The sequence below is a fragment of the Hermetia illucens genome, chromosome 6, assembly GCF_905115235.1.
Source record: "Hermetia illucens chromosome 6, iHerIll2.2.curated.20191125, whole genome shotgun sequence".
In the NCBI taxonomy this organism is placed as follows: domain Eukaryota; kingdom Metazoa; phylum Arthropoda; class Insecta; order Diptera; family Stratiomyidae; genus Hermetia; species Hermetia illucens.
Genome location: NC_051854.1, coordinates 61,972,643 through 61,997,650, shown reverse-complemented (window position 1 = coordinate 61,997,650; position 25,008 = coordinate 61,972,643). Strand labels below are relative to the sequence as shown.

At 43.9% G+C, this 25,008-nt stretch overlaps 1 protein-coding gene across 1 annotated transcript in view; it reads right to left on the bottom strand.

Moving 5' to 3' along the window:
* The window catches only part of LOC119660594, a 482,908-nt gene that overhangs the window by 145,520 nt on the left and 312,380 nt on the right, over nt 1-25,008 (bottom strand). The window contains exons 2-3 of the mRNA XM_038069268.1: nt 8,379-8,507; nt 283-515 (exon numbers count right to left, since the gene is read on the bottom strand). Coding sequence (XP_037925196.1) covers nt 283-515; nt 8,379-8,507 — 362 coding nt within the window. The remainder of the gene's footprint in view (nt 1-282; nt 516-8,378; nt 8,508-25,008) is intronic.

The window sequence follows — 25,008 nt, the reverse complement described above, 5'->3', positions numbered from 1 at the left end:
CTCAGTTCGCAAACGATTGACCCTTCTTCTCACAAGCTCTGTAATGATATGCAGTTAGGAAGATTCCTTATAACGTCTCTAAGAAACGTTGAGGTCATGGCGGGTTGGAAGCAAATCTACTATGGAACTTTTCCAACACCGAATGGCGGTTAATTAAACGAGTTTTACTGTTGATTTCTTGATATTACGTTTAATGAAGTTTTCCTAGTGATAATTTCACAAGGAAAGTCGGAAATGAAGCGTGAACTTAAACAAGGACTAATGAAAGACTTTAGAACAAACCTGCAATGCATTTGGCCACAAACAGTTCGACGGGATGTTCTCCTTTTGTGCTGAAAGAATGTTGTTTGAAGCTGTGTTGTTTGCGGAAATAATGGATGTTGCTATATTTGTTTTTCCAATGGATGCCGTTGATTCACTGTTCAACGATGAGGCTGAAAGTAATGTCCTGTCTCCCACATTTGTGTTGATATTGTGATCTCCCGAAGCACACAAATCTTCCAACGTAACCCCATCTGAAAAAGAAAATTGAGAAATTTAATGCCAATGTATGCAGTTTTGTCGTAACTGCTTTACCCAATAGTGTGGAATGGAAGTGAAAGTACATATCCACCGTGATGCATCCTCTTCGTAGGAGTGCATTAGTTTCAGGCGGAAACTGTTCATTTTTATGGAAATAGCTCTTATTGGATGTTAGTACTAAGGTTGGGAAGGACCTTCATAGTCATAGGTTTAGTCCTTTAATTTAACCTCAGCTTAAAAATCGAAGCGATCCCATCAACAATGAGTTTTGTTCTCAATGCGATTTATTGTTTTAAATAACTCTTTACTAAGGAGTCCCTTGAATGAATAGAATGTCAATTGATACCATTAACCTGTTATTCAGTTAGGAGTGTTACACAAAATTATCGTTGCAAGTATTCGTTTGCGCGGAAAGCGGTTCACAAACATACGTGGGCCTCTCCAGATGGGACCACTTTCAACCAAATTGGCCACATGTTGATCGAACGGCGTCACTTCTCAGCCTTGATGAATGTCTGAACAAATAGGGGGGCCAATATAGACTCGGATCACTATCTCATTGGCATGGTGTTCCTGCCTCGAAAAACAACACTACCTAGAATCCTCTCTGACAATCAGGTGAGTGTTAACACTGAAGCCATCCACAGTACAGCCCTCCGTAACACCTGAAACGGAGAAATGGATGCCGCAATAACCGGCGTCGACAGAGATCGTGGAGATGAATCATCAACAAACGGTCTTCACAATCATCTGAAGAATGTTATCATCGATACGGCCACAAACATACTTGGCCCCAGTCTCAAAAAACTTGGAACAGCTGCTCCGAAGATGAATGCAAGCTAGCAACGGAACGCAAGAATGCTGCATACCGAGTAATGCTGGATTCTCAAAGGACGCGGGCACCTACGGGGACTCCGGCCAGCGGAGAAGCGACTTCACAGACGAAAAAAGGAAGCCTGGGAGAACCAAAAGGTCTATGAACTCGAAAAGTGCAGGGAGCTAGCGCATAAGACGCGGAACTGTTACCAACAGCAGGATGAAACCTTACATACCTCGATGATCATCCTGCTGAGACAAAGAGGGAAATTTGATTCCCGACAGAATGGGCATATTGGAGAGATGGGTTGAGTACTTTGATGGGCTGCTCAACAACCAAAATATCGGGGAATTGCCCCGCCGCCAACTGAAGACGACGGACAAATGCTGCCATCACCAAGTATAGAAGAAATAGTCCGTGCAATTCATCGGCTTAAAAATCATAACTCGCCAGGAGCCGATGGAATTACAGCCGAATTGGTTTCATATGGAGCTGACCAATTACACCAAGTGGTTCATCAACTTATGCTTAAGGTGTCGGACAGCGAATCAATGCCTGATGATTGGCAAAGAGGCAATATCTGTTCCATACATAAAAATCAATATATCACCCAGTGCAGCAATTATAGAGGTATCACGTTGCTGAGTACTATCCATAAGATATTCTCTTCTTCTTTAGCCCCATTCGCCCAGAACATTATTGGACTATTCCACAGAGGCTTCAGTCCAGGCAAATCAGCAACAGATCAGATTTTCTCTCTGCGGCTAGCGATGGAAAAACTGTTGGAATATGGTCATCAGTTGCACCATATTTTCATTCATTTTAAGGCCCCCTATGATAGCATAACTGTACACGGCCATGGAAATATTCGGCTGACCCATCAACAATGGTCTAAGACAAGGGAATGGCCTATCATGCGTCCTCTTTAACCTAGCCCTGCAGAGAGTAATTTGCGATGCAGATGTAAACGCGAGACGCACCATCTTTTTCAAGTCCACCAAACTACTGGCCTACCCTGAAGATATTAACATAATGAGAAAAACAACCCGAAATGTACAGTCTACCTTCATCCAGATCGAGCAGGCGGCGTGAGATATTGGGCTGCACATTAATGAAGGCAAGACGAAGTACATGGTGGTAACGTCAGCGCCAAAAACCAAAGAACGAACAACATCGAATCGCACTGGTCAAACGAAAACAATGAAAATGCGGGACTACAACTTTAAGACCGTTGATAATTTCTTTTATCTAGGGTCGAAAATCACAAACGATAACAGCTATGATGATGAAATCCGCAGATGGTTGTTGGCAGCTGACAGAGCCTATTTCAGCTTGCATAAACTTTTACGGTCGAAACGTTTCACCATAGGGTCAAAGCTCGTACTGTAGAAGACTATGATCTTGCCAGTCCTTATGTATTTCTCGGAGACTTGATTTCTTATCAAAAAAAATGCGAACTCTTGGCTACTTACGAGAGAAGAATCCACCGAAGAATTTTTGGTCCACTCCAAGAGAATGGACGATTCCGTAGCTTACATAACAACGAAGCCTATGAGCGATACCATGACCGTCAGGTTGTGGATAAAATCCGGCTCAATAGGCACAATGACAGAGTGCAGATTAGCAGAAAAGAGAGTCCGCAGCGATGAATAATTAGTAAAGCCCCCGCTGGCAGAACCTAATTAATGAGATGAATAGGAATCCGTGAGGACTGGGTTATACTTCATAACATAAAAAATCAGGGCTCCGAGGAAAGCCTAAACAGATGTACTGAGATCATTCCCCGCACATTAAGCAAGGGTTGGAACGCATTGTAGATTGCCCAGTTTTCTCTTTAAAAGAGTTGGAAGGGGTATTTTTCTCGTTGAAAAACACAAAGTGGTCAGGAGCCGATGGTAGCCGGCAGTAGTGTAGTAGTGATCACTTGCGGACTCATAACAGAAAAAAATGGGAATGCAACCTGAAAATACGCCGTTGAGTACTTACTGCAATAATAAGGGCATGCTTATGGGGTGGTAATCTAGGGAGATGGAATCGAACCCAGTACAACATTCAGAGAGTTACACAACTTTACAGACCAGTGGGTGTATTACTATGGCAGGGTAAACTGGTAGAGTGTGACTGTGACCTACGGCTTAAACCAGTAACCTAGTACGCTGACGGATCTCTTACACCAGAGAGCGGGGCTGTTTGTCCAAAAAAAACGTACTTTGTACTAATGGGTAAGCACGCTAGTATCTTCCAGGCAAAAATGTGCGCCATAGATAGATATACCTCCTTTAACCTTCGAAGGAATTCTAGGGGGCAGAACATTGCATGTGATATTGTGATCATGAAGAGTAATCTGAATACTGAGGTGGACTTTGGGCATGTAAAAAGGTCTTGGACACCATAACGATAATTATGAAAAGCTTGTGTGTCAATGAATGCTCGATCAGATCGAACAAATTGCGATCAACCGTACATTTAGGAATTGTCTTTTGGATGTAGGTAACAAGAAAGATGTTAACATCCGCCTTAAAAGGGATCATCATGGTCGCCTGTTTTCGCTCGCGTATTGTGTCGGCCATTTCACGCGAAGTTGCAGAGCTGCATCCCAAGTTCAACATCGCTCGCTTATATGATCCAGTTGTTGTCCGACAATTTGAAAGCTATCTTGGTTATAGGATGGAAGATTCCTTGATAATTGTGACATGGATGGATCGTCACTAATCTTTTCTTGGAGGGTACGTAGGTCGTTGGCCATGTCCCGAAGATGTGTCACAATATCTGGATAACGGTGGAATCATGCAAGCAAATGGGTGAACCTAAGGGACTGAAAGCTTTACGAGTATTAATCGCTGCGAGTAGTCACGGGCGTGACGTGCTCGGTATAATGCAAAATCCCCTTTGTTCCGTTAATGGTCGACTTATCATTCACGATGCTGACCAGCTGAAGAGGTAGAAGGAGCACTTAACCAGGTTACACCTCTGGTGAATGAAATTACTAGTTGCTGTAGAGTATTGATACAGACCCCATATAGAAGGGAAATCATATCGGCCAAAAATGGCCTTCTTTTTCTCCGGCTTTTGTCGATCGATTTCGATTTCGTTGGTTTTACTACTTCATTGTGACTGGTCTCTAACTCCGCCATGCTATTAACATAGTATGCTGGCCCCAAGCCCAAGTAAAGGAGGAGGGCTTGAGGCAACGTACTTTGTACTAACCTCAGTAAAACAAAATAAAATGCTGAGATCAGGGAAAGAGATAAATAGAGCATAGTTGGAGGTTTTCCACTTCTTCTCTCTTGGTGACAGGTCCTGCGACAGGCCGACCAAGAAAATGCATATAATGTCGTTACAAACATGATGATCGGATTGAGTCACAAGTCTCGGAGAAATACTAGGGCGTCCACCTCAGTCGACGTGGCAGGATGGGCCCCGGTCCTGTCGAGAAATGGGCAAGGTTTCTTGACACATGGACGGCGTCAGGACGTAAGCAAGTTAGTATGATCAAAACAAACAAAACAAATACGTGTCTGCACACTAAATGTTGGTACCCTAACTGGAAAGAACGAGGAACTCGCAAGAGCCCTTCGGAAAAGGCGCATTGATATCTGCGCTCTGCAAGACCCGATAGTCTGGTGCCAAAAGTTGCGACATTGTACGCGAACGCGGTAAAAATGGCTTTAAACTTCTCTATTTTAATAACCCACACACTCAATATGGTGTTGGCATTGCCATCTTAGAGGGTTTCCGTGGTGCCATTAAAGAAGTCGAACGATTTGATGATCGGCTGATGAAGCTCACCATTATATCAGCTGATCGCACTATTCACTTCTTCACCGCGTACGCACTACAGACAGGTCGACCTGATGCCGAGAAAGAAACCTTCTGGCAACTTGACGATGAAAAGACTTGTCATGTGCCTGCTGACGACTATATTATTATTGCCAGCGACCTTAATGGTCATGCGGGTGAAAAGGCAGATGGTAACAGGTGCCATGGAAGAAAGGTGTTCGGAGCGCGCAATGAAGGTGGCGAGCGTATAATCGATTTTGCGGACACCCATGATCTTGTACTTATGGATACATGGTTCATCAAACGATTGTCTCATCTTCCTACATTTTATAGTGGGAACAATAAAACGCAAGTCAATTATATTCTCATAAGACGCCGACATTTTACCACCGTCACTGATTGCAAAGTCGTTCCCTATGAGACCATCGCACCTCAACATCGGCCGTTGATTGCCGTCCTGCGAATTAAGCCACCGATAAAACAGCGTGGGGAACGCACTGGCTCGCGGCGCATCAAATGGTGGCGATTTGGTGAGAAGAAAGAAGAAACCATCTCACTCATACGATTGCCGACCATTACGAATGTGGAAGAATCGTGGCTCCAAATGAAAGACACGATCGCGGCCTCTGTAATCCTCGGGGTCACCAAGCCGGGTAAGCGGCACACCAACCGAGATACTTGGCTTTGGAATGATGATGTTGAAATGAAGGTCCTTGAAAAGAAACGCCTCTACCATAAATTTCTCGACGATAAAACGCCTGCTAATTGGCAAATTTATAAGAATGCCAACCGGGAAGCAAAGAAACCAGTCGCTGTCACCCGAGCCAACCATTACAAAAATCTTTACGATAAACTGGACACTCGGGATGGCGAGAGAGATCTGTATCGACTTGCTAAAAGCCGTAACGTACACAGGATATCGAACACTTCTATTGCGTTGATGACAAGAACGGTACTTTGCTTACCAACCGTCGAGCCGCATCGGATAGATGGCGGGAATACTTCGAGCAGATTTCAACTGAGGAAGACCAGTTCCACCAGTCGGCGCAACTGAAGTCGAGGAGACAATAAAACAAATGAAATCGGGGAAAGCCACAAGACCTGACGACATCGCATCTGAGCTCTGGAAAACGAAGAGCTTGGACCCAACACTGTGGCACAGTGAATTCTTTAATCGGGTTATTCAGAAAGGAAGAACACCATCTGACTGGCAAGAAAGTACCACAATTCCAATATGGAAGAAGAAAGGTGGTTCAGCAGAACGTTCAAATTACCGTCCGATCCGATTACTTTCCGATACCATGAAGATTTTTGAACGCATTCTTGACAACCGTATTCGCGAAATCGTTGAAATAACCGTGAATCAAGCCGGATTGGTCAAAAACTGCGGAACTACTGATGCAATACACGCTGCGCGGTTACTCATGGAGAAACACCGAGAGAAGCATCGCTCTCTTTACATTGCCTTTCTGGATCTGGAGAGAGCGTTTGATCGTGTGTCACACGAACTCATCTGGTATGCTTTACGACAACACTTAGTACCAGAAGAATTCGTGCGCTGGGTTCAATTGCTCTACCACGATCCGAAAAGTAAAGTTCGAAGTATGGCGGGTGTATCAAAACCGCTTCGTGTCTCTGTTGGTGTTCATCAAGGAAGCGCCCTCTCACCAGTCCTCTTTGTTCTTGTTATGGACACCGTCACACGGGATATTCAACGTCCAGCGCCCGACACACTACTTTATACAGATGATGTTTTTCTAGCATCTGATAGCAAAAATGATCTCGAGCAACTTGTCCAAAAATGGAATGATCGCCTCATGAAACACTGTCTCAGATTGAATCTAAACAAAACTGAATTTTTGACGACCGATCCCATGAAACAGGCACAATCATTGTCAGCGGCAGTGATCTGCCCAGAAGTGAGCGATTTAGATATCTCGAGTCAACGCTATCAGCCAATGGAGAACTGCGTTATGAAATTGCTTCACGGTGCTGGTGTTCTTTGTGATCGACGTATCAATGAACGTCTCAAATAAAAAATTTACCGCAATGTGGTCCGTCCTGTCGCTCTCTATGGTTCTCAGTGTTGGCCAACTATAAAAGATAATGAACGGCGTCTTGCGGTAATGGAGACGAAGATGGACTAGTGGCGTCACACGTTTTGATCCGATCGTGGAAAAGTTGCGAGAGAGGCGCCTTCGATGGTATGGTCATGCAATTCGTGCTAACGAGAATTCACTTGCCAAGATTTGTCTGAACATCGAAGTCGATGGTAAACGACCAAAAGGCAGACCTAAACAACGGTGGCTCGATACGCTGGATGGAGATTTAAAAGCCTCGAGATTGCACGCAGATCAGGAATTCGATAGAGGCAAATGGCGAAACCGATCACGACGAGCCGACCCCGCTTGTGAACGGGACAAAGGCTGAAGAAAAAGAGGAAGTGTGACTGGTCTCTGAAGCGGGCGGTACAGTTTTCTCCGGATTCTAATCCATTTCGGAATCCATTAAATTAATAGCCATGTTTGTGTGCTTCGAAAGAGCGTACAAATGTAATATTGCAGATTCCAAGTTATTCCTATTAAAATGAATACTCAGTTCAAACAATAACATAAATAGGATTGTTTGGATCAGTGTCACTGGCAATTAAGGAGGCCATCCTGCAGGAGAAGGTGCTGTCTGAAATAGTCGCCTGAGACACAACCACAGTAAATTTCAAGTGGGAGGCAAAACCGAAAACTTCAAATGCCATGTTCATGATAAAGACTTAGAAATAATATTTGTTCATATCTGTCTACGTCTGGCTCACTGGGATCCCTGGTTTAGGCCCCCATGTTATTGTACTGTTCATAGAAATATATTTTCAACAATATTGATAAGCAAGTTACAAATGTTACTGGAAAGTACCTGGCTCCTATCAATAAGGCGGTTGGATTCGGAAAATGGGAATAGATTTTCTTGTGAATATCTGAATCAAGCTTCCGGCTCCGATATTATTGTATCCAAAGTGAATACTCACTTCCGTAGCTCCTCTTTGTGTCGCACGTGTGCCTTTTGAATATGTATGGATAAATAAAGGGAAACGTGGAGATATACTCTTGCAAAATAAAACCCATTGTAGTAGGTGCAAGAGAATATTCAAATCAGTTTGTTGGATAAACATCATTTTGGAAACTTTCTAGTGAATGAATAAATACATGTGCAGACTTAGGAGCACATATCCCACCTAGTATCTATTTGGCTACGGTGAAAAACTTACCATTTCGATTAGATTTTCCAAATTGTGCCAATTCGATGGAAATGCTCGTGCCTCGGGGACATGCTAATGAAACTTGATCCGTGTCGCATCCCAACTTTTGATATGTTCTTAGTGTTGCCGATAGTAAAGCTGTGGTTTTGCGTACAAGTAATAAAACCGTTGCAAGTTGATGTGATTGCATCGATTCCCCGTCCAGAAGGCAAGGATAGTTTCCAATTGTATCGGGTGGACGTGTGGATTTTCAGGTTGATTCGTCCACATGACACGGTCGAATAGCACCGAAATGTTTCATAGGATGCGTCCCAGGAGTATATAGAAGTGTTTTTGATACGAGTATGTGCGGACGATGCATGAATTTCGATATCGAAGGATATGTTGAACAGGTGCCGGCGAACATGAAAGTAGAAAAAGAAAGCAAAAATATTTTAATTCAATTTACTATGCTTGACCTGAAATTAATGTTGAACTATTTAATTTGATTTTATTTTTCTTTGAAGAGTTTTATGGAATGCCTTTTTCTGTAATGCTTTGGTGAATTTCAGTTTTCGAATAATTTAATAATAACAATACATGGTATGGTGGTCAAAGGGTAGTATAGGTCCCAGGGCGTAACGTGGATTGGTACCCACGATGGTGCAAAAAACCTGGGAAATGCCTGCTGCACCAACACCAACAGCTCTACTACCAAACCCTATCTCCACCTCCACGTGGTGACCGCTGGGAGCTCTTTCTTAACGAAAAGCTGCAGACGGAGAAGGATGAAGGGGAGTCTCCCGCGCCTAAAAACGGGACAAATTGTACCAACTGGTCCTCCAGGTTGGGGGTTGGGTAGGGCTGACAACCCTACACGGAAAACAACTCGTTACGAAGCCACAACAAGAGCCTCGGACAGGACGGATTTTAAAACGACGGACCCGGCAACGAACACGGAATAAAGATTTGCGCATTTTCTCATGGAACGTGCGCTCCCTGTACAGAGATGAACCTGACCAGCAGCTAGCTGATACCCTGTCCCAATATAGGGCTGAGATAACAGCGTTGCAAGAGATGCGATGGACAGGGACCGGTTTCCTGGAGAAGAGCCACTACACCATATATTATAGCGGTCATCCAGTAAACCATGTGCCCGGAGTAGGTTTCTTAGTCAGCCAAAAAATGAAACCTGCTGTTATCGGCTTTGAAAACATAAGCGAACGGCTATGCACTCTGCGCTTGCGAGGCAAGTTTAGAAATATAAGCCTCATAAACGTTCACGCCCCTACAGAGGAGACTGCAGAATCGGAGAAGGATACCTACTACGAGGCAGTAGAACGAACCCTCGAAGCCTGTCCCAGATATGATATCAAAATCATACTTGGGGATTTTGACAGCCAAGTAGGGAAGGAGCCCGTATTCAGGCGATACGTTGGCTCCCATAGCTTACACGAAAAAAACAAATGATAACGAACTGCGGACTATTCAGTTAGCAGGGTCACACGAAATGGTTGTTGGAAGTACCTGGTTTGCGCGGAAAGCGGTCCACAAACATACGTGAGCCTCTCCAGACGGGACCACTTTCAACCAAATTGACCACGTGTTGATCGAACGCCGCCACCTCTCAGCCTTGATGAATGTCAGAACATATAGGGGGGCCAATATAGACTCGGATCACTATCTCGTTGGCATGGTGCTCCGAGCTCGAATAACAATACCACCTAGAATCCCCTCTGACAATCAGGTGAGAGTGAACACTGAAGCCATCCACAACACAACCCTCCGCGACACCTATAAGAGGGAAATGGATGCCGCAATAACCGCAGTCAACAGAGGACCTGGAGATGAAGCATCAACAAATGATCTTCACAATCACCTGAAGAACGTTATCATGGATACGGCCACAAACATACTTGGCCCCAGTCGCAAAAGGAGTCGGAACGGCTGGTTTGACGATGAATGTAAGCTAGCAATGGAACGGAAGAATACCGCATACCGAGTAATGTTGCATTCTCAAAGAACGCGGGCACGCGCAGAGACTCTTCACGCACTCCGTCGAGCGGAGAAGCGACTTCAGAGACGGAAAAAGGAAGCCTGGGTGAACCAACAAGTCTGTGAACTAGAAAAGTACAGGGAGCAACCGCACCAGGCGCGGAAGTTTCACCAACAAGTCAGCAGGATGAAGCCTTATACACCTCGATGCTCATCCTGCCGAGACAAAGAGGGAAATCTGATTTCCGACAGAATGGGCATATTAGAGCGATGGGTTGAGTACTTTGATGAGCTACTGAACAACCAGAACATCGGCGGGTTGGAGGTCCCGCCAACTGAAGACGGCGAACAAATACTGCCACCACCAAGTTTAGGAGAAACAGTCCGTGCAATTCATCAGCTAAAACATCATAAGTCGCCAGGAGCCGATGGAATTACAGCCGAATTGGTTAAATATGGAGGCGACCACTTACACCAAGTGGTTCATCAACTTGTGCTCAAGGTATGGGACAGCGAATCAATGCCTGACGATTGGCAACGAGGCATTATCTGTCTCATACATAAAAAGGGAGATATCACACAGTGCAGCAATTATAGAGGTATCACGTTGCTGAGTACCATCTATAAGATATTCTCCACTATCTTACTAGGACGGATAGCCCCATACGCCCAGAACATCATTGGCCCATACCAAAGAGGCTTCACTCCAGGCAAATCAGCAACAGATCAGATTTTCTCTCTGCGGCAAGCGATGGAAAAACTGTTGGAATATGGACAACAGTTGCACCATCTGTTCATCGACTTTAAAGCCGCCTATGATAGCATAGCCAGGGTAAAACTGTACACGGCCATGAGAAAATTCGGTATCCCGACCAAATTAATAAGACTGACTAGGCTGACCCTGACCAATGTGCGAGGCCAGATAAAAGCAGCAGGATCACTCGACCATTCGACATCAACAACGGTCTACGACAAGGGGATGCGCCATCATGCGTCCTCTTTAACCTGGCCCTCGAGAAAGTGATCCGTGATGCCGAGGTAAATGCAAGAGGTACGATCCTCTTCAAGTCCACCCAACTACTGGCTTATGCTGACGATATCGACATCATGGGAAGAACAACTCGATACGTACAAACTACCTTCATCCAAATCGAGCAGGCGACGCGAGATCTTGGGCTGCACATCAATGAAGGCAAGACAAAATATATGGTGGCAACGTCAGCACCGAAGACGAATCAACCAACAACATCAAACTGCGCACTGGTCAAACACAAACACGAAAAAGAATAAGGATAGGAGAATACAACTTTGAGACCGTTGACAATTTCTCCTGTCTAGGGTCAAAAATCACAACCGATAACAACTACGATGATGAAATCCGTGCACGGTTGTTGTCAGCCAACAGAGCCTATTTCAGCTTACAAAGACTTCCGCTCGAAACGTCTCACCATAGGGTCAAAGCTCTTACTGTACAAGACTATGATCTTGCCAGTCCTCATGTATTCTTCGGAAACTTGGGTTCTTAGCAAGAAAAATTGCGAACTCTTGGCCGCGTTCGAGAGAAGAATCCTCCGAAGAATTTTTGGCCCCCTACATGAGGATGGACGATTCCGTAGCCTACACAATGACGAAATCTATGAGCGATACCATGACCGTCCGGTTGTGGATAAAATCCCGCAAAACCGGGATGTCTGGAGTTCCTTATTAAGGCAGGCCTAGACCGGATACCGGTTGTTGCGCCGTTGATGATGATGATGATGAATACATGGTATGATCAACAAATAGTATGACTGATTGGATATAAAAACAAGTCGGAAAACCGGAAACTGGGCGCTTCATACCTGAAGGTTTTGTTTGCTTCTTCTGTGAGTCTATTTGAGTGCAGAACTATCCCATTTGTACGTACTCCATTATGTATATGTATTTAGCATGATTTTTTTCAGATTTTTCGGTTGGGTAGTTTCTGAAAATGGGTCCTTTAAAGAAATCATAACTTTCCACCCCTCCCACTCCACGCTTTTATAACAAATCTAAAAACTTCGATTCGGAAGGTGCTAATCAAGACCTTTCATTTGATACCCAACATGACTATATTCCTTGAAAAAAAAATTTACACCCCCCTTTTGCATGTATGGGGACCCCCCCTAATCCGAACGTAGAAGGATATGATTCAATGCATGTCTGGGCGTTCACAGTTCTCACCAAATTTCGTGTCAATCGGTATAGCCGTTTCTGAGAAAAATGTGTCACAGACAGATAGACAGACATTGAACCGATTTTAAGAAGGTTTTGTTTTGCAAACAAAACCTTAAAAAGAAAATTAGGGTATCCTCTAATGCATTTCAAAATGTCGATTCAATTCTTTTTTATCATTCAAAATTCTTGGGGTAAACTTTATGCACACATTCCTCATTGCCAAATGTTCACTGATGATGGTTTGGACGGTGCCCTAGGACAGGCTTAACTCCTTATTAACCAGACGAATTGATACCGGATGAGCAGAGTTAAGAAATTGTTCTATTACCATAACATTGCTGTTAACTCTTGATATGAAAACTCTTTAAAAGGATAATACAAACCGGGGAGTGGCAGAGGTATAAAAATGCACTGACTGCGTATAGCAACGCGATCAGGGAAGCGAAACGGAACAGCTTTAGGCAATTCTGTGAAGGGATTGAACAGATCACAGAAGCAACCAGGCTGTACAAGGCTGTAGCCAAAGACGGGATAATATCCTCTGTCTGCTTGAAAAAGGAAGATGGGACATTCACCGAGAATGAGGAGGACAAGGTACACCTGCTTCTCAGAACTCATTTCCCGGGGTCCTACCCCTCGGCGGCAGGCGACAACAATCTGCCTGACACCCCAACAACGAATAAAAGGGGAGGGAAGGAGAGCTGGAAACTAGCAAAAGAGATATGCTCAGAAGCTAGGCTAAGATGGGCAGTGGGAATTTTTAAACCAATGAAATCTCCCGGAGTAGATGGCATTTTCCCAGCACTTATCCAGAGAGGCCTAGGAATTATCTTAGAGTCTCTTCTGAGGGCGCTAAGGGGGAGCATAACACTGGGTTACATACCAAGGGCATGGAGACGGGCAAAAGTGGTCTTTATTCCGAAAGCGGGTAAAAAGGATCCTTTTTACCCTAAATCTTTCAGACCAATTTGCCTAACATCGTTCGTACTCAAAACGGTGGAGAAGGTCATAGACAACTATATTAGAACTAACGTTCTAAAGCATAATCCCCTAAATCACTGTCAACACGCTTACCGGGCAGGACGGTCAACTGAAACCGCTCTGTATCAGCTGACAGAGGTACTACGGGACGCCATAGAAACAAAAGAAATTGCACTGTGCACGTTTTCGGATATCGAAGGAGCATTCGACAACACATCGCACACAGAGATACAGGATGCCCTGAGCCGCAATGGAGTGGGAAACACCCTGGCACTCTGGATGGGCAAAATGCTGGAAAGCAGACAAATAGAGGTACAAACAGGTACAAATTCTATTATCATGAACACCACTAAAGGCTGTCCACAGGGTGGAGTACTATCGCTGCTGATGTGGAGTATGGTAGGGGATGAACTTTTGGACGTGTTAACTAATACTGGAATACAAGTCTAGGGCTACGCGGACGACATTGTTCTAATCTGTAGGGGCAAATATGAAGATACCCTATGTGATAGGATCCAAACTGAATTAAGGGTTACTAGTGCGTGGTGCAGGAAGATGGGACTGCGGATCAACCCAACCAAAACCAATATAGTACCATTCACTAGGAGGCGTAAGCTGGACCACCTGAAAGCCATAACATTACATGATATGGAGGTGAAACGAGAAACAGAGGTCAAATATTTGGGAATCACGCTAGACAAAAAATTACTCTGGAAGACACATGTCGGAAACACTTGTCGGAAAGCCACGAGGGCTCTGATGACTTGCAGATCCATAGCAGGAAAAAAATGGGGTTGCAGCCCGAAGATACTACTTTGGATATATACTGCAATAGTAAGGCCAATGATTACCTATGGAGCGGAAATCTGGGCAGAAAGAACCCAGACACCCAGAACCCAACACAAGCCAGGGAATTACATAAGCTCCAAAGGCTGGCTTGCGTCTGTATCAGTGGGGCAATGAGGACATGCCCAACGGCATCCCTGGAGGTCCTTCTGGGATTAACCCTTCTCCATCTGCACATACAAATGAAGGCAAGGAGATCAATATTCAGGATGGCCGGTAGTATGAGTGAGGCGGGGAGCTGCCTAAATCGAAGGAAGATTGATATCCTTTCTGGGCGGCATCCCGAATTACTGATACCGAGGGACAACATGACAACGAGGTTTCACTTCAGTAAGAAGTTTGAAGTACGTTGGAGTAACAAGGCAAACTAGGAGCGCGTGGCTGCGACATACGGCTTAAACCAGTAACTGATTACTTGGTTCACTGACGGATCCCTCACAGCAGAGGGAACGGGTGCCGGTGTCATTGGTCCAAGGAAAGTGTACTTTGAGCCAATGGGCAGGTACACTAGCATATTCCAGGCGGAAATTTACGCCATAGACAAATGTACCTCCTTTAATCTGCAAAGGAACAGGGGGCAGAACACAGCTATTCTCACCGATAGCCAAGCAGCGATCAAGTCACTTAGGTCCAACCAGGTGAACTCTAAACTGGTATGGGAATACCTTGAGAGACTGAATACACTCGGCTCGTCCAACAAGGTCTGGATACTTTGGGTTCCAGGCCATGCTGGGTTGGAAGGCAATGAGGCAGCGGATGAGCTAGCCAGGAAGGGAGCAGGAATGCCTTTACACGGGCCAGAACCCTTCTGTGGAATCGGAAATGGTTTCATGGCTAGGAATCTAAGAAACGAAGAGAAATGGTTGAGGGAACTATATTGGGCGGGCCTACCAGGGATGGAGCAGTCCAGAGTGCTTATTGGGGGATACGAACCCATGCGTACAAAGGATTGCTTAAACCTCACCAAAAAGAACCTCCGAACCATAGTAGGACTTCTCACTGGTCACTGTCGGCTGAACTATCACCTAGGGAAGCTAGGGATATTTACGGACACTGCCTGCAGGTTTTGTGAGGAGGAGGACGAAACCTCTATACACGTCCTGGGACAGTGTCCGGCACTTGTGCAAAGTAGGTCGATACATCTGGGAGAACACTTAATACCAGATGCAAAGCTGAAAGATCTGGAAGTAGGGAACATACTAAAGTTCCTAACGGTTACAGGCCTGCTTGAGATACTATGATCAATAGGTACACTATAACCAGTAAAAGGGGCACAATAATTCTTCAAGGGCGCTGCGACTTTCCCTTAACAGAATAATAATAATAATAATAACTCTTGATGCTGACTGGCGACCGGCGTATTCATAATTTTCGACGAGTTGACTTTGCTCCCGAAACAATTTGTGTTACTCAAAGAGACTTGAGCCGTTCATCGTTGCATCCCGGTAGATCTGCTTGATAATTTCCAAGGTTTATTTGGCGTGTCCGGATAGCTGAGTGGTTAGAGCGCAAGGCTGTCGTACGGAAGGTCGCGGTTCAAATTTCACTGGTGGCAGTGGAGTTTGGATCGTGATTTGACGTCGGATACCGGTCCACTCAGCTGTGAATGAGTACCTGAATCAAATCAGGGTAATAATCTCGTTACGGTCTTCAATGAAGTGCTCTAACACACTTCAAGGCCCTGATCCAACATGGATTGTTGCACCAAAGATTATTATTATTATTTATTTGGCAATTTTTTGCAAATTAGAAGCAAAACTTGACGTTGAAGAGATACTTGCAAACTTTTGGGACGATGCTTCTAAACAGCTGCTCGTAGGAAACAGAGAATGTGGACGCTCCAGAGTTGGAGTAGAATACCGTCTACAAGACCCAGGAACGAAGCTTCGGAGCTTCTTCGGGTATGAGATAATAATTATATTTCCAGATTTCAACCGCAAAATGTGGCAGCTTCGAGGTCATTCACTAGTTTTATGTGAAATAATAATTGGAAGTTCCATTTCGTGCTCCAAGAGAGCCATAAATATACATGGGTCTCTCCAAACGTGACTATTTTCCAGCACTGAATTTTCAGAGTAGAAACTTCAAACTAGTTAACTGGATTCTCAAATCCACACTTCATTCCCTCTTGCTCCCACCATAAAACATGGTATCCAACGATAAAGTCGATACCAAACAAGGGCAGCGAATCAATTTTCCGACTCGAATCGAATCTTCTAGCATAACCAACCCACAGAAAACATCTTCACTCATTCTTTCAACCACCCGAATCATCGTTTTGTCGTACCGAATGTTGTCACAATAGTAGTCCTGATGTCTGAAAATAAGAAATCCACAGGTCCCAATAAAATTCAATATATAGGAGCATACTTGCTCCTAGCATTTCTACCTTTCTCTTTATACTCCCCACCTTCCTTTTAACCTCGATAGCTACAATCGATTCGATCCTGTTTTACTATCGCTAAGCGCAATTAAGCACATTCCAGTTCACCATTCGATCTAAACACTCGGCCAAGCGTTTCTTGTCCAGGTAAGATTCCAACCATACTCTGCCTCCTAGACATTTTTGTTTACAGTGGGAGACCGTAATTCTTTGGCCTTTAGTAGACCCATTGTACCAACCCCTTTTAAACAATCACAAACATCCACCACTATAATCGGGCTTCGAAGTCGGGGCACAACGTGCAGTAGTGGATCTAGAATAAAATCCTGTGGTTTATCAAAAGAACCACCACCACGTACTTAGTGACAAGGCAATGTTAATCGTTGCGATTTTCGACAGAAGTATCATATAATTAAAAGAGCCGTGTTGATAATTTTAATACCGGACCGACAGATTGACCGATGTTCCACAAAGCCCCGTTACTCTTTTGTTATAAGGTAGCCAAAGTGAGCGGTCAACTGTTGACATATCTCGCAAGTACAGGGTGCGGCAGCATAACTTCCTTTTTTCAAAACTCAATAAAAACTATTGTATGCATCGGAAAATATTTATTTATTTTTTATAATGTAGGTACATTTCTAAAGTTTTTATTTACATTGTTTTGAAGATCAAATCTGTTAGGTGACGTCCCCCATTGTCCATACATTGCATAAACCGATTTCTGGCGTTTGTCATGACTCTTGTTAGCATAGCAGGTGTTATGTTGGCAATTTCTTCTTGGATGTTGGTCTTCAAATCTTGTAGGGTTCTTGGACAGTTCACATAAACACGGGATTTCAAAAAACCCCATAGAAAAAAATCACAAGGGGACAGATCGGGAGAGCGTGCCGGCCATTCTAAATCGCCTCTAATTGAGATAAGGCGCTCTTGAAAGTGTTCCCTCAAAACAGCCATCGATGCTCTTGAAGTGTGTGGTGTTGCACCGTCTTGTTGGAACCAAGTGTCCCCAAACCGAAATTTTCTAGCCGTGGGAAAAAAAAATTCTGTAGCATGTTTACATACCGGTCCGAATTCACTGTCACTGTAACCTCATTTTCCTCAAAAAAACAGGGACCAATAATTCCAGCTGAGGAAATTGCACACCACACTGTGACTTTGGGTGAATGCAAAGGCTTTTGATGCAATTCTCGAGGGTTGGTGTCAGCCCAGTAGCGCATGTTTTGTTTGTTAACCGACCCACACAAATGAAAATGGGCTTCATCGCTAAAAAAACAATAGCACCCTCGGGAACGACATCAAGAAGAAGCTCACACGCGTTCATCCGAGAATTGAAGTCACGTTATTAAAGTTCCTGCACTATCGCCATCTTATAGGGATGAAAATGAAGATCATCACGAAGAATTCTTCTCACAGAACGATCGGATAGTCCAAGGGCGGATACGTGTTTGCGTGCAGAACGCCGTGGCGATCGCAACATTGACGCTCTCACTGCTTCAATGTTCTCAGGTGATCTAACGGGCCGAGGGACTCCAGTTCTTCCTTTTGTCGCACTTGCAGTTTGTCTGAATGTAGTGACCCATGTAACAATTGATTTGCGGGGCGCGGGACGAGAGCCAACGGGGCTAAATTAAAGCGATTCCGAAATGCACGCTGTGTTGCAATAACCGAACATCCGCTTGAAAAGTAAACCTCTACGGCAAAGGCACGCTCCTCACTATTCCAACGCATGATGGCGACTGAACCGTGTCGGCACAAAACTTTACAGTATCCCCTCTTGAACGAGACCACTGGCGCTCCGCTATGACATCAACTAACTGAGTGGCGCGCATTTTAAAAAAGGAAGTTATGCTGACGCATCCTGTAGTTAGAAAAGTTTACTTGTAAAAGTTCATGGAATATACATAATGATTTGAATCGAAACTTGACAACTCGACATTTTTTGAGGCGGTTTCCATAGTTAAGAAGCTATTTCTCACAGGTACAGGTAGCTTAGGGCCGTCAAGGAAAATTTAGTTTATTTATAAACGGATCAGGAGGACACGGCGTCTTCGGATTGCTTTAAGCCATGGTGAAAGGCAAGGGTTATTGCTTATTCAAAGCTGGTACGCGAGAAGATGGTTCGCCCGAATTCGCTGCTTAACTTGGTATTTGTTCTAAAGCAGATGCTTACTAGTGGCTAAATTGATCTCAGAAGACACGTCAATTACGAAGTAAATTGCATAAATCCAAAGGAATATCTTCCAGATTGTACATATTGCCCAAGATTCATAAAACTTATAAACTGCTGATCCCTTGTGTTAGCTTCTTCTAGAACTTCTTCTTGCCTAATTCATCACATATCCGAAGACGGTGTTATCAGAACGCACCTCACTCATTATGATCACAGTGTCACCTTTAGGAAACCCCCCTTGACTTCATTAAATTCCTCATAGAAGGAGTCCTTCCCTTCTGAACCGGAAGTTTACTATCGAAATGCTCCTCATTCTGATCAGGAATCTCGAATTCGAAATCGATTCCAATGTAATGAGGTGCGTCCTGCAGTTTCCGTGAGAATTAATCCAACAGCGGATTCACAATGCCGCAAGAAATATCCAACTTCATTTAAGCCCTGAATGTTTAACTTGTATTGTTGGAACTCTCACTAGAGTTAGACAATTCTGGAAGCCCTCGATATCGTTATCAAGAAGCGAATTTTCATCTTACGACAAACAGGGAATCCCTTCAGTAAATTCTTAATTCCCATCTCCCAGTCGCAAATATTAATAGGGAATACTATTAAAAAGGCCCCATCCCTGAGACACGGCCATTTGGACTATAGCGAGTTGTCATTCCCTCTTTCTCAAATTCAAACCTTCTTTGTCGGGGGCGTATGATACCGTAAAATGTCTTCTAGCCTTGGTGCAGACACGTACGTACAAACCGACACCCAACAAGTTTTGTTAATGAGATCTTGAATAAATAGGTCAGCAGTTCCCAGATGATCTGACTGTTCTGTATAGATAGTGTCAAACTGCGACTTATTTCCAATGACAACAAAACTTTTATGAACAAGTTGCGGTGTAGTGATAGATATTCACCTGAGTCTCATTGTAGATGTTAAGACATCATAGATATGGTATGTTTATATTTTCAAGAGGGAAGGGAAGAAAGGAGAGAGCGAAACTATTCTTGATACTAGTGTTGTGATTTACGAGGATTACTTTTTTGGTTATTAAAAATTATGGACATGGACTGTCAATTGAAATGAGTTTTAACTTTATCTTGAAAATCCTCGTTAATATTGAAGGAGTTGCCCTTGTTTAGTCACTTCCTCCAGGGTAGGTAAGGGAGGAGCCTAACAAAAAATTTCTCTCATTTCTGAAATTGGTTCAGGATCCTTTGGAATTCAAAGGGAGATCTTGAAGTCGAGCCATGTTTTAGATAAGAACAATTCATGATGACAATATGCCCCTTTTTTATCGGCTATGCACAAATGTCATTGATTTCCATAATAAACAGCTGCATTGATCGTAGTCTCATTATGCATGACCTCCAAAACCAATGCAAATTTTGATTCTAAGTTTCAGTAGCCATGAGTTTTTTTCATGAAATTGAAGGAGTCCTAAGTGACCCATCAGTTTGATGGGAGCAGACCAGTTCCACGATTTGTGGTCCACAAACTCCCATAAGGAGCCATAACTCACTCCCCCTCTATCATCTATCATGAGCTCTTGAGGTGACCCAATTCTCGGTTATCTTAGCTAATATGTTCGTCAGACATATATACATTTATTTAGGTGGTAGTGAAAGCGCCAGATTTGGCGCTTTCCCAAAGGGTTTAGTGAAAAGGTCGCGTTAAATTTATATAAAGCAGATTAGCTAAATAGGGTTGCAGACTTTAGTCCTATTGAAGGCTGGGGGATAGGTAATGGCGTGAACTGATGAGCACCGATAATAATTGAACAAATCGGGTTAGCTCTAATGGTTTAGAGAATTTATTTCGAAAGTTCCCTCCCATTTTCCGATGCTCTGATTAGGGTCAAAAATGAATTTTTTCATCATCCTCAACTCAATGAATTTTCAATTCACGTGATCAAAAGTCGTTTAAAAGAAATTTATTCATACAATTTTCTAAAGTCAACTCGGCAAAAACTTTTAATTAAGTTCAACATAATCCTTGGCTCTTGTTTGCCATGAAAAGTCTGCCTAGTTTTATTTAGCGTACAAAAAAAATTTCTGGTCTGATTCCCTGTTTCCAATTTAATCTAATTGCAATTTCCCATACAACACAATAAACTTCATGCCGTTTGAAATTCTCTGGGGTATGACATAATTTCCCATTTTTATAACACATAAGTTACAAAATCACAACGACAATAAAATAGGAGATTCGCAGTTCGCCTCCATAGCCGTGGCGCGTTCATTTTGTAAGGGGATGCCGCAGTCAACAAACCCAGCTAAACCTGGAGCCAGGGAACATGCGAAGCGAAACGACAGAATATTGTACAACCGTAGCACGAATGGAAATTCCAAATAATAGGGAAAGCGGTGGCGGCAAAAAGAAAAAAAAACAAAAACATAGTATTGAATGGATTTACCCCAAAGAGAGGAAGAATAAAAATTGCAGATGAATACGTAGGGGATGGCGAAAATGGGAACTCACTGGGAGAAAATGTAAATCAATTTCGTGCTAAATCCTATGACTTTTGGGTACTTTTTGCACGTATTCATTTGGATATTTTACTAACGCAAAATTCCTTGAATAAGTGTTCTGGCAAATTATTGACATTGGCAAAGTAAAAATGTATTTCCGCGGAATGGAAAACAGCATTTCCGATCCCATTAATTGGATCAGGATGTACTTTATTTAGATGCCTAAACCACATCACAAACTCCAGAAACGACAATGAATCGGGTTGTATCTTTCCTCCCCAATTGTCTTCTTTCTACTGTAAGCCGTTGTTAGAGATTACATATGTATGTATGCACCTGGCGGAATCCGAATCTGCGATTGAACGTCATTTGCCAAGTCAATCAAATGCGGAGTATATCAGCTTCATTACTACCTGCTCCCCCAAAGGAGTGTATTCCGGTAAAATACAAGGAGCATCAAGTACTTGAAGTAAGTCTTCGCAGTTTGCTAAATTTATCACGAGTAGATAAGTTATACCTAAATCAGATAAGTCGTCCTGACTTTTTTATGTAAATGTATTTTGTATAGTCCCATCGAATCCTTACGACCATTATCAACGGCGTAACAACCGGTATCCGGTCTAAGCCTACCTTAGTAAGGGACTCCAGACACGCCGGTTTTGAGTGGAGGTCCACCAATACGATATCCCTAAAAGCTGTCTGGCGTCCTGACCCACGCCATCGCTCCATCTCAGGCGGGGTCTGCCTCGTCTTTTTTTTGTACCATGGATATTGTCCTTATAGACTTCCCGGGCTGGATCATCCTCATCTATACGGATTAGGTGATCCGCTCACGGTAATCTATTGAGCCGGATTTTATCCACAACCTGACGTCATGGTATCGCTCATAGACTTCGTCGTTATATAGGCTACGGAATCGTCCATCCTCATGTAGGGGAGCAAAAATTCTTCGGGGGATTCTTCTCTCGAACGTGGCCAAGAGTTCGCAATTTTTCTTGCTAAGAACCCATGTCTGCGAGGAATACATGAGGACTGGCAAGGTCATTGTCTTGTACAGTAAGAGTTTTGACCCTATGGTGAGACGTTTCAACCGAAACAGTTTTCGTAAGCTGAAATATGCTGTCTATTAGACCAGAATGTCCTTCTTGGATCACGCTTTCGTAACCTGTCAGGAAATCGATGAAGATCAGGTGAAGCGAAGATCTAAATTCCACACATTGTTTCAAGCTGATCCGTAGAGTGCTGATGTGGTCAATGCAGGAGGATCCAGAGCGGTAAACAGCCTGATCTCTCTCCATCATAATCTCGAGATATTTTTTGATGCGTTCCAGGATTATTCTGGTTGTTGTCTTTGCGACCGCAGAGATCACGCAGATACCTCTTGAATTGTGGCAATCGAAATGTATACCCTTCTTTGGAACCCTTACGATCATCTGCTGCTCTGCGAGAGGTCTCGGATTTCCAAGACTTCAGTATAAGTGGAAGTAGCAGATCTGCAGAAATTGCAGGTCTTCTTCTTCTTCTTCAGCCTTTGTCCCGTTCACAAACGGGGTCGGCTCGTCGTGATCGGTTTCGCCATTTGGCCCTATCGAATGCTTGATCTGGGTGCAATCTCGAGGCTTTTAAATCCCCATCCCGCGTATCAAGTCACCGTTGTTTAGGCCTGCCTTTTGGTCGTTTACCATCGACTTTGATGTTCAGACCTATCTTGGCAAGTGAATTCTCGTCGGCACGAATTGCGTGACCTTACCATCAAAGATGCCTCTCTCGCAACTTTTCCACGATCGGTGCAACCCCATAACGATCACGGATATCCCCATTTCGGATGTGATCAAAACCTGTGACGCCACTAGTCCAACGTAACATCTTCGTCTCCATTACTGCAAGACGCCGTTCATTGTCTTTCCCCATAACGATCACGGATATCCCCATTTCGGATGTGATCAAAACGTGTGACGCCACTAGTCCAACGTAACATCTTCGTCTCCATTACTGCAAGACGCCGTTCATTGTCTTTTATAGTTGGTCAACACTCAGAACCATAGAGAGCGACAGGACGGACAGCAATACGGTAAATTTTCGATTTGAGACGTTCGTTGATACGTCGATCACAAGGAACACCAGTTGTGGAACGCCACTTCATCCAGGTTGCGTTAATGCGTGAAACAATTTCATAACGCAGTTCTCCATTGGCTGATGGCGTTGACCGGAGGTATTTACATTGCTCATTTCTGGGCAGATCATTGCCGCTGACAGTGATTGTGCCTGCTTCATGAGGATATAATCGATTTGCGTTTTACTGTTCCCACTATAAAATGTGGGAAGATGAGACAATCGTTTGAAGAACCATGTATTCATAAGTACAAGGTCATGGGTGTCCGCAAAATCGATTATACGCTCGCCACCTTCATTCCGCGCTCCGAACACCTTTCTCCCATGGCACCTGTTACCATCTACCTTTTCACCCACATGACCATTAAGGTCGCTGGCAATAATAATATAGTCGTCAGTAAGCACGCGACAAGTGTTTTCATCGAGAAGTTGCCAGAAAGTATCTTTCTCGGCATCAGGTCGACCTGTCTGTGGTGCGTACACGGTGAAGAAGTGAATAGTGCGATCAGCTGATATAATGGTGAGCTTCATCAGCCGATCATCAAATCGTTCGACTTCTTTAATGACATAATGGAAACCCTCTAAGATGGCAATGCGAACACCATATTGAGTGTGTGGGTTACCAAAATACAGAAGTTTATAGCCATTTTTAACGCGTTCGCGTTCAATGTGGCAGCTTTTGGCTACAGATCATCGGGTTTCTTGCAGAGCGCAGATATCAATGCGCCTTTTCCGAAGGGCTCTTGTGAGTTCCTCGTTTTTTCCAATTAGGGTACCAACATTTAGCGTGCAGACACGTATTTGTTTTGTTTGTCTTGTTCAGACTAACTTGCTTACGTCCTGACGCCGCCCATGCGTCAAGGACCCTTGCCCATTTCTCGACAGAACCGGGACCCGTCCTGCCGCGCCGACTGAGGTGGACGCCCTAGCATTTCTCCGAGGCTTGTGACTCAATCCGATCATCATGTTTATAACGGCATTGTATGCATTGTTTTGGTCGGCCTGTCGCGGGATCTGTCACCAAGAGAGGTCAGGTAGGATTTAGCATAGTGCAATAACTCCAACTATACTCTATTTATCTCTTGCCCTGATCTCAGCATTTTATTTTTTGTTTTACTGAGGTTAGTACAGAGTACGTTGTCTCAAACCCTCCTCTTTTACCTGGGCTTGGGACCAGCATACTATGTTAATAGCATTGGCGCAGAAATTGCAGTTGCAGCGATAAATAATTTTGCCGGCGGACTGTCGAGCCCAGCGGTTTTTTGATTACATTCATGGGTGGAATGATTTCTCTTCTCCATAGAGGAACAGTCCGTATCCGCATGTTATGGCAACTAGCCATTTCATCCAGAAGAGGAGGAACTCCACCGGATATGGTACGATTAAGAATCTTCAGTTGCTTGTCATCGTGAATGAAAAGTCGACAAATAAAGTGCTTCAGAGGACCATCGAAAGATTTGCGATTACTTGCAAGTTCTTCTGTCACGCGGTATACAATTCTGACATCATTGTATT